Raw genomic sequence first — 10,728 nt, 5'->3', positions numbered from 1 at the left:
CAGAGATCAGCTAGATAGCTTATCTAAAGATTGCAAACACCTGAAAATCCATCCGCAGATCGAAGAGAAGAAGAACAGCAATTCTGGAAACAGAAAAACAACCGCTTTCTGAAAGGTAGGACCGGCGGAGAAGTGAATCCAAAGCGACGGGAAGATAGACCCCGGGGGGAGGGGCCGGCTCCCGGCAAGCAGCAGAGCAAGGGCGCACAAAATCAGGACTTTTAAAAGTCTGTTCCGCTGAGGGACATCGCTCCAGAGGCTAAACCGGGGCGAAGCCCACGCGGGGTCAGCGTGGCCTCAGGTCGCGCAGGGTCACAGAAGGATCGGGGGTGTCTGAGTGTCGCAGAGCTTGCGGGTATTGGAACGGGAAAGCCGGCTACCAAGAAAGAGCCGACAGTAAGCTCACAGCTCAGTGTTACCTTGAACCGGTCCCAGGCTCGGTGAGCTCGGAGCGTGGCCGGAGGTCGGGCAGACAGGAGTAACTAGGCGCTGTTCTCTGAGGGTGCACTGAGGAGTGGGGACCTGGGCTCTCAGCTCCTCCGGGCCGGAGACCAGGAGGCCGCCATTTGTATTCCGTGTCCTCCAGAACTCTAAGGAAAGTGCTCAGGGAACAAAAGCTCCTGAAAGCAAACCCAAGCGGATTACTCACCCCGGCCCCTGATAAGGGTGGTGCAATTCCGCCTGGGGCAAAGACACTTGAGAATCACTACAACAGGCCCCTCCCCCAGAAGATCAACAAGAAATCCAGCCAGGACCAAGTTCACTTACCAAGGAGTGCGGTTGCAATACCAAGGAGAGCAGCAGAATTCCAGAGGAGGAAAAAGCAAAGCACGGAACTCATGACTTTTTCCCTGTGATTTTTTTTTAGTCTTGCAGTTAATTTAATTTTTTTCTCTTTTTTTTGTTTTTTTTCTCGACTTCTGGTTAAATTTTTTTTTAACTTTTACCATTTTCTTTTTCTTTTTTTTAAAATTTTTTATTTTTTATAAACATATATTTTTATCCCCAGGGGTACAGGTCTGTGAATCACCAGGTTTACACACTTCACAGGACTCACCAAAGCACATACCCTCTCCAATGTCCATAATCCCACCCCCTTCTCCCAAACACCCTCCCCCCAGCAACCCTCAGTTTGTTTTGTGAGATTAAGAGTCACTTATGGTTTGTCTCCCTCCAAATCACATCTTGTTTCATTTATTCTTCTCCTACCCACTTAAGCCCCCATGTTGCATCACCACTTCCTCAACCATTTTCTTTTTTAATGTTTTTTAACTAGTTTATGTAATATATATATTTTTTCTTTTTTATATTTTTCTTATTTGTTTTCTTTTTTTAATTCTTTTCTTTTTTTTTTTTTTTCTCTTTCATCCTTTTTGAACCTCTTTTTATCCCCTTTATCCCCCCTCACGATTTGGGATCTCTTCTAATTTGGTTAAAGCATATTTTCCTGGGGTTGTCGCCAACCTTTTAGTATTTTACTTGCCCCTTCATATACTCTTATCTGGACAAAATGACAAGACGGAAAAATTCAACACAAAAAAAAGAACAAGAGGCAGTACCGAAGGCTAGGGACCTAATCAATACAGACATTAGTAATATGTCAGATCTAGAGTTCAGAATGACAATTCTCAAGGTTCTAGCCGGGCTCGAAAAAGGCATGGAAGATATTAGAGAAACCCTCTCGAGAGATATAAAAGCCCTTTCTGGAGAAATAAAAGAACTAAAATCTAACCAAGTTGAAATCAAAAAAGCTATTAATGAGGTGCAATCAAAAATGGAGGCTCTCACTGCTAGGATAAATGAGGCAGAAGAAAGAATTAGTGATATAGAAGACCGTATGACAGAGAATAAAGAAGCTGAGCAAAAGAGGGACAAAAAGCTACTGGACCACGAGGGGAGAATTCGAGAGATAAGTGACACCATAAGACGAAACAACATTAGAATAATTGGGATTCCAGAAGAAGAAGAAAGAGAGAGGGGGGCAGAAGGTATACTGGAGAGAATTATTGGGGAGAATTTCCCCAAGATGGCAAAGGGAACGAGCACCAAATTCAGGAGGTTCAGAGAACGCCCCTCAACATCAATAAGAATAGGCCCACACCCCGTGACCTAATAGTAAAATTTACAAGTCTCAGTGACAAAGAGAAAATCCTGAAAGGAGCCCGGGAAAAGAAGTCTGTAACATACAATGGTAAAAATATTAGATTGGCAGCTGACTTATCCACAGAGACCTGGCAGGCCAGAAAGAGCTGGCATGATATTTTCAGAGTACTAAACGAGAAAAACATGCAGCCCAGAATACTATATCCAGCTAGGCTATCATTGAAAATAGAAGGAGAGATTAAAAGCTTCCAGGACAAACAAAAACTGAAAGAATTTGCAAACACCAAACCAGCTCTACAGGAAATATTGAAAGGGGTCCTCTAAGCAAAGAGAGAGCCTACAAGTGGTAGATCAGAAAGGAACAGAGACCATATACAGTAACAGTCACCTTACAGGCAATACAATGGCACTAAATTCATATCTCTCAATAGTTACCCTGAATGTGAATGGGCTAAATGCCCCTGTCAAAAGACACAGGGTATCAGAATGGATAAAAAAACAAAACCCATCTATAAGTTGCCTCCAAGAAACACATTTTAAGCCCGAAGACACCTCCAGATTTAAAGTGAGGGGGTGGAAAAGAATTTACCATGCTAATGGACATCAGAAGAAAGAAGGAGTGGCAATCCTTATATCAGATCAATTAGATTTTAAGCCAAAGACTATAATAAGAGATGAGGAAGGACACTATATCATACTCAAAGGGTCTGTCCAACAAGAAGATTTAACAATTTTAAATATCTATGCCCCCAATGTGGGAGCAGCCAACTATATAAACCAATTAATAACAAAATCAAAGAAACACATCAACAATAATACAATAACAGTAGGGGACTTTAACACTCCCCTCACTGAAATGGACAGGTCATCCAAGCAAAAGATCAGCAAGGAAATAAAGGCCTTAAACGACACACTGGACCAGATGGACATCACAGATATATTCAGAATATTTCATCCCAAAGCAACGGAATACACATTCTTCTCTAGTGCACATGGAACATTCTCCAGAATAGATCACATCCTCTGTCCTAAATCAGGACTCAACCAGTATCAAAAGATTGGGATCATTCCCTGCATATTTTCAGACCACAATGCTCTAAAGCTAGAACTCAACCACAAAAGGAAGTTTGGAAAGAACCCAAATACATGGAGACTAAACAGCATCCTTCTAAAGAATGAATGGGTCAACCGGGAAATTAAAGAAGAATTGAAAAAAATCATGGAAACAAATGATAATGAAAATACAACGGTTCAAAATCTGTGGGACACAACAAAGGCAGTCCTGAGAGGAAAATATGTAGCGGTACAAGCCTTTCTCAAAAAACAAGAAAGGTCTCAGGTACACAATCTAACCCTACACCTAAAGGAGCTGGAGAAAGAACAAGAAAGAAACCCTAAGCCCAGCAGGAGAAGAGAAATCATAAAGATCAGAGCAGAAATCAATGAAATAGAAACAAAAAAAAACAATAGAGCAAATCAACAAAACTAGGAGCTGGTTCTTTGAAAGAATTAATAAAATTGATAAACCCCTGGCCTGACTTATCAAAAAGAAAAGAGAAAGGACCCAAATAAATAAAATCATGAATGAAAGAGGAGAGATCACAACTAACACCAAAGAAATACAAACTATTATAAGAACATGCTATGAGCAACTCTACGCCAATAAATTTGACAATCTGGAAGAAATGGATGCATTCCTAGAAACATATAAACTACCACAACTGAACCAGGAAGAAATAGAAAGCCTGAACAGACCCATAACCAGTAAGGAGATTGAAACAGTCATTAAAAATCTCCAAACAAACAAAAGCCCAGGGCCAGACGGCTTCCCGGGGGAATTCTACCAAACATTTAAAGAAGAACTAATTCCTATTCTCCTGAAACTGTTCCAAAAAATAGAAATGGAAGGAAAACTTCCAAACTCATTTTATGAGGCCAGCATCACCTTGATCCCAAAACCAGACAAGGATCCCACCAAAAAAGAGAGCTATAGACCGATATCCTTGATGAACACAGATGCGAAAATACTCAACAAAATACTAGCCAATAGGATTCAACAGTACATTAAAAAGATTATTCACCACGACCAAGTGGGATTTATTCCAGGGCTGCAAGGTTGGTTCAACATCCGCAAATCAGTCAATGTGATACAACACATCAATAAAAGAAAGAACAAGAACCATATGATACTCTCAATAGATGCTGAAAAAGCATTTGACAAAGTACAGCATCCCTTCCTGATCAAAACTCTTCAAAGTGTAGGGATAGAGGGCACATACCTCAATATCATCAAAGCCATCTATGAAAAACCCACCGCAAATATCATTCTCAATGGAGAAAAACTGAAAGCTTTTCCGCTAAGGTCAGGAACACGGCAGGGATGTCCATTATCACCACTGCTATTCAACATAGTACTAGAGGTCCTAGCCTCAGCAATCAGACTACAAAAGGAAATTAAAGGCATCCAAATCGGCAAAGAAGAAGTCAAATTATCACTCTTCACAGATGATATGATACTATATGTGGAAAACCCAAAAGACTCCACTCCAAAACTGCTAGAACTTATACAGGAATTCAGTAAAGTGTCAGGATATAAAATCAATGCACAGAAATCAGTTGCATTTCTCTACACCAACAGCAAGACAGAAGAAAGAGATATTAAGGAGTCCATCCCAATTACAATTGCACCCAAAACCATAAGATACCTAGGAATAAACCTAACCAAAGAGGCACAGAATCTATACTCAAAAAACTATAAAGTACTCATGAAAGAAATTGAGGAAGATACAAAGAAATAGAAAAATGTTCTATGCTCCTGGATTGGAAGAATAAATATTGTGAAAATGTCTATGCTACCTAAAGCAATCTACACATTTAATGCAATTCCTATCAAAGTACCATCCATCTTTTTCAAAGAAATGGAACAAATAATTCTAAAATTTATATGGAACCAGAAAAGACCTCGAATAGCCAAAGGGATATTGAAAAAGAAAGCCAACGTTGGTGGCATCACAATTCCGGACTTCAAGCTCTATTACAAAGCTGTTATCATCAAGACAGCATGTTACTGGCACAAAAAACAGACACATAGATCAATGGAACAGAATAGAGAGCCCAGAAATAGACCTTCAAGTCTACAACAAAGCAGGAAAGAATGTCCAATGGAAAAAAGACAGCCTCTTCAATAAATGGTGCTGAAAAAAATGGACAGTCACATGCAGAAAAATGAAATTGGACCTTTTCCTTACACCACAAACAAAAATAGACTCAAAATGGATGAAGGACCTCAATGTGCGAAAGGAATCCATCAAAATCCTTGAGGAGAACAAAGGCAGCAACCTCTTTGACCTCAGCCGCAGCAACATCTTCCTAGGAACAATGCCAAAGGCAAGGGAAGTAAGGGCAAAAATGAACTATTGGCATTTCATCAAGATCAAAAGCTTTTGCATAGCAAAGGAAACAGTTAACAAAATCAAAAGACAACTGACAGAATGGGAGAAGATATTTGCAAATGACATATCAAATAAAGGACTAGTGTCCAGAATCTATAAAGAACTTAGCAAACTCAACACCCAAAGAGCAAATAATCCAATCAAGAAATGGGCAGAGGACATGAACAGACATTTCTGCAAAGAAGACATCCAGATGGCCAACAGACACATGAAAAAGTGCTCCATATCACTCGGCATCAGGGAAATACAAATCAAAACCACAATGCGATATCACCTCACACCAGTCAGAATGGCTAAAATCAACAAGTCAGGAAATGACAGATGCTGGCGAGGATGCGGAGAAAGGGGAACCCTCCTACACTGTTGGTGGGAATGCAAGCTGGTGCAACCTCTCTGGAAAACAGCATGGAGGTTCCTCAAAATGTTGAAAATAGAACTGCCCTATGACCCAGCAATTGCACTATTGGGTATTTACCCTAAAGATACAAACGTAGTGATCCAAAGGGGCACGTGCACCCGAATGTTTATAGCAGCAATGTCCACAATAGCCAAACTATGGAAAGAACCTAGATGTCCATCAACAGATGAATGGATCAAGAAGATGTGGTATATATACACAATGGAATACTATGCAGCCATCAAAAGAAATGAAATCTTGCCATTTGCGACAACATGGGTGGAACTAGAGCGTATCATGCTTAGCGAAATAAGTCAAGCAGAGAAAGACAACTATCATATGATCTCCCTGATATGAGGAAGTGGTGATGCAACATGGGGGCTTAAGTGGGTAGGAGAAGAGTCAATGAAACAAGATGGGATTGGGAGGGAGACAAACCATAAGTGACTCTTAATCTCACAAAACAAACTGAGGGTTGCTGGGGGGAGGGTGTTTGGGAGAAGGGGGTGGGATTATGGACATTGGAGAGGGTATGTGCTTTGGTGAGTCCTGTGAAGTGTGTAAACCTGGTGATTCACAGACCTGTACCCCTGGGGATAAAAATATATGTTTATAAAAAATAAAAAATTAAAAATAAATAAATAAATAAATAAAATAAAGATAAAAAAATACTTTTCAGATTGCTTATTGTTAGTGTGTATAAATGTAACTGATTTTTGAGTCTTGATTTTGCATACTGTTACTTTGAATTCATTTATTAATTCTAAGAGGGGTGTGTGTGTGTGTGTGTGTGTGTGTGTGTGTGTTAGGGTTTTCTACATATAAGATCATATTATCATATCAGGAACAGAGATTCTTTCTTTCCTTCCAATCCAAATGCCTTTTATTATTTTTTCTTGCCAATTATTCTAAGTTTTTCAGTACTATGTTAAAGAGGCAAAATCAGGCATCTTTGCTTTTTTCCTGATCTTAGAAGAAAAACTTCCAGTCTTCCACTACTGACTATAATATTTCCTGTGGGTTTTTCATATATGGCTTTTATTATATTGTTTGTTTCCTTCTGTTCCTAAACTATTAAATGTTGTTTTGTTTTGTTTTTTCCCATAAAAGTGTATTGAATCTTGTCATGTGATTTTTCATCAATTGTGATGATTATTTCAAGCTTCTGTCTTTCATTTTGTTAATTTGGTATTATTATATTGATCAAGTTTCATATGATGAATCATCCTTGCATTCCAGAAGTCAGTCCCACTTGGTCATGGCATATAATCCTCTTAATATGATGTTGGATTCAGTCTTTTAGTGCTTTGCTGAGCATATTTGCTTCAGGGCTCAAACGGGATTCTGGTCTGTAGTCTTCTTTTAGTGTCTCTTTCTGGCTGTAACAAGGTAATACGAGGCTCATAAAATGAGTTAGGAAGTATTCCTGCCTCTTCAGTTTTTTGGAAAAGTTTGAGAAGGACTGGCATTAGTTATTCTTTAAATGTTTGGTAGAATTCACTAGCAAAGACATCAAGTCCAAGGCTTTTCTTTGTTGGGAGATTTCTGATTACTGATTCAACCTGTGTATGAGTTATGTTATTTTAAATATATATATATTTTTAATTGGTCAGCATTGGTAGGACTTTGTTACAAAACCAGGCCGGTAGGTAGGCCTGCGGAATGTGCGGGGAGGGGTCCACTCTGTCAGAGGCCGGCACTGGGGCCAGAGCAGCACGAAACCCTGCGGTAGCCGGTCTCCACCCAGGGGAAGGCAACAGGGCTGCACAGATGGTGGCTCAAAGGGAAGAGGTCCCGGGGGCCCTACTCTTTGGCGATGGCAAAGGGCTTCTCCACCTCGATCTTGCCACAGTCTGCAATCGTCTCATCCTTCAGGGGCTTGTCCCGACTGTCGGTCTTGGTGCTCTCCACCTTCCGTACTACCTCCATGCCTTCCAGAACTTTGCCGAATACCACGTGCTTGCCATCTAGCCAGGCTGTCTTCACCGTCGTGATAAAGAACTGGGAGCCATTGGTGTCTTTGCCTGCATTGGCCATGCTCACCCAGCCAGGCCCGTAGTGTTTCAGCTTGAAGTTCTCATCAGGGAAGCGTTCACCATAGATGCTCTTTCCTCCAGTGCCATCTCCCTGGGTAAAGTCTCCACCCTGGATCATGAAGTCCTTGATCACACGATGGAATTTGCTGTTTTTGTAGCCAAATCCTTTCTCTCCCGTGGCTAAGGCCACAAAATTATCCACTGTTTTTGGAACAGTCTTTCCAAAGAGACCAATGACTACCCGGCCTATATCTTCATCTCCAATTCGCAGATCAAAGTACTTGATGGTGACTTTGGGCCCCTTCTTCTTCTCGTCGGCCGTGGAGGGACCTGGCAACGCAGGAAGAAGACGGACCCCACGATGAGGGCGGCGGCAAAGAGGACCTTCATGTTCCGCTCAGAGAGGCGCAGCCTATTTTAAATATTTTTAAATGTGATTTACTGCCTATTTTATGTTTGGATAAATAGTGAACAAAACAAAATAATTCTTGCTAATACAACATTCAAAGAAAATTTGTGTCTATATTTTGAGAGATCTGGGGTCTTGTTCCTTTTTTTTCTTTTTCATGTCTGAATTTTCTAATATTATTGCTGGAAGGAAAAAACTTTCTAGAGGGTAATCTGGAAGTATTTATCAAATGCTTAAAAATTGTTTCTATCCTCTGTAATCCATTAATTCCACTACAATAACAAGAAAGTAATAACAAATATACAAAGCTATTTTTTTTAAAGATTTTATTTATTTATTTGAGAGAGAGACAGTGAGAGAGAGCATGAGCGAGGAGAAGGTCAGAGAGCGAAGCAGACTCCCCATGGAGCTGGGAGCCCGATGTGGGACTCGATCCCGGGACTCCGGGATCATGACCTGAGCCGAACGCAGTCGTCCAACCAACTGAGCCACCCAGGCATCCCTACAAAGCTATTTTTAAAAGGATGTCTTCCATTGTTATTTAAGAATTAGAAAAATTTGATATTTGATGCAAAAGAAAAAACAAAATAAACTGTGTTATCTATTATAATAGATAATTATGCAGTCATTAATAGTCAGGTTTTCAAAGGCTATTTAAAGAAGAGTAAGTATGTCCAAATTATATTTTCAAGTAAAAGGGGGAAAAATGGCTACAAAAGTAGTATGAACAATAAGATTATAATTTTAATTTTTAAATTAAATATATAGTCAAATAAAAACACAAGCTGATTGAAAAAATAAAATAACAGAATAATAATGGTTAAGCTCTATAGAGTAGTGAGATTAATATTTTAATTTATTCATTACTACATTTTATATTTGATTCTTTTCCTGCACTTTTATGAAAAGAAAAATGTAACTAACACTTATTTTAAGTAAGTTTGACTTATACTAAGTTCTCTGCTTTACTTCACTGGTGCTTATGTATAAGGATTCAGTGGTAAAATAAACTTAGATTCATAAGGAGAACAGCACTGACTCAACACTCTTTACGGAAGAGAGAATACTATCCCTTTACAGCGTTTCTGTAGAATTGTGTAGAGATTTCGCTTTCCATGAAAAGCCTTGAGGAAATGATGATATGATTTGCAATCAAGTTAAAGAAGAGAGGCACATGATATAATATGCTGCAGTGGCAGGATTACCCTTTTGAAGGAACCATGGCATTGTCTTACGGGACCTCTGGTAGGAGAATGTCTCCCGGAGGCATAGATACTATAACGTAAAATGACACACTATCAGATGGCCCCAGAAAACTATCCCATGATTAGTAATATATGCAAGTTTATTTTTTCTGCTTTGAGTGTCTTTTTAATATCACATTAAAATGTATTTACTCTAGAGCATGATATTTATAAGGAAAAAAAATGCTACTTTTTTTTTAAACTAATCTCCTGGCTATCATCTATAAGAGTTATTTATAAATTCAGTAAACTGTCAGTTCCTCAGGACCAAGAAAACTCTGCTCACTGTCCTTTTATCCCACCTTCCCCGACCAGGGTCCTGTATAATGATAGTAAGAGATTAAAACACAATGAATAAAATAGGAATCCACAACTCCAGTTACTATATATAAAAAACTGAATAAACAAATAAGTCACAGGATAGCATAAGTCAGCTAATAAATGTAGAGGAAATAATGTAGTTAGAAAATTACCTTTTGGCAAACATCATAATAATTACTAATTTATCCAATAAACATCAAAAGATGCTAAAAACTAGTGAGTGAAAGGTGAGAAATAGAATAATTACAATATCAAAATCACTTCCAAGTATGTATTAATCAAAAAGGAAAAAGTAATTTTGCAGTGGTGAAATGGCACACACCATTTCAATCAAAAGATCAAAGTTAACAATAACAGGGAAAGGACAGCACCACCTGGGCAGATGCATTGCTTCTGGGATATTCCTCCCCAGGGCATAATCTGTCTACTCCTGAGGAAACAGCAGATACACCCAAAGTGAGAAGCTTGTGATAAAAAAACAAAAACAACAACAACAACAAAAAAACCCAAAAAACTGGCCTGTACTCTTCAAAAAGTGTCAAGTTCATAAAACTCAAGGAAAGATGAAGAACTGTTGCAAATTAAAGAACACTAGAGAGGACAAGTAAACACAGGTGATCCTGATGAAATCTGTGCATGCCTGCTTCACAGAGGATATAACCAGGTGATGTAAAACTTTCATTTCGGCAACTTAATCTCAAATGGTTGGGAAGGGAGTTTAGTTTTGTTACTGTGACTTCTGAATGTCTAAAATTATTTCCAACTT

At 39.1% G+C, this 10,728-nt stretch overlaps 2 protein-coding genes across 3 annotated transcripts in view; both read right to left on the bottom strand.

Moving 5' to 3' along the window:
* L3MBTL4 (L3MBTL histone methyl-lysine binding protein 4) overlaps nucleotides 1-10,728 on the bottom strand; it is a 453,622-nt gene that overhangs the window by 252,714 nt on the left and 190,180 nt on the right. The window lies entirely within an intron of this gene.
* On the bottom strand, nucleotides 7,551-8,394 carry LOC132023898 (peptidyl-prolyl cis-trans isomerase B-like). The gene is given in 2 exon segments (XM_059410018.1): nucleotides 7,551-8,327; nucleotides 8,330-8,394. Coding segments are annotated over 2 exon segments (621 nt in total). The 5' UTR covers nucleotides 8,379-8,394; the 3' UTR covers nucleotides 7,551-7,755.

This window comes from Mustela nigripes, chromosome 8, assembly GCF_022355385.1.
Source record: "Mustela nigripes isolate SB6536 chromosome 8, MUSNIG.SB6536, whole genome shotgun sequence".
Classification (NCBI taxonomy): domain Eukaryota; kingdom Metazoa; phylum Chordata; class Mammalia; order Carnivora; family Mustelidae; genus Mustela; species Mustela nigripes.
Note: the sequence above shows the minus strand (reverse complement) of the source record. Positions and strands in the feature narration are given on the sequence as shown.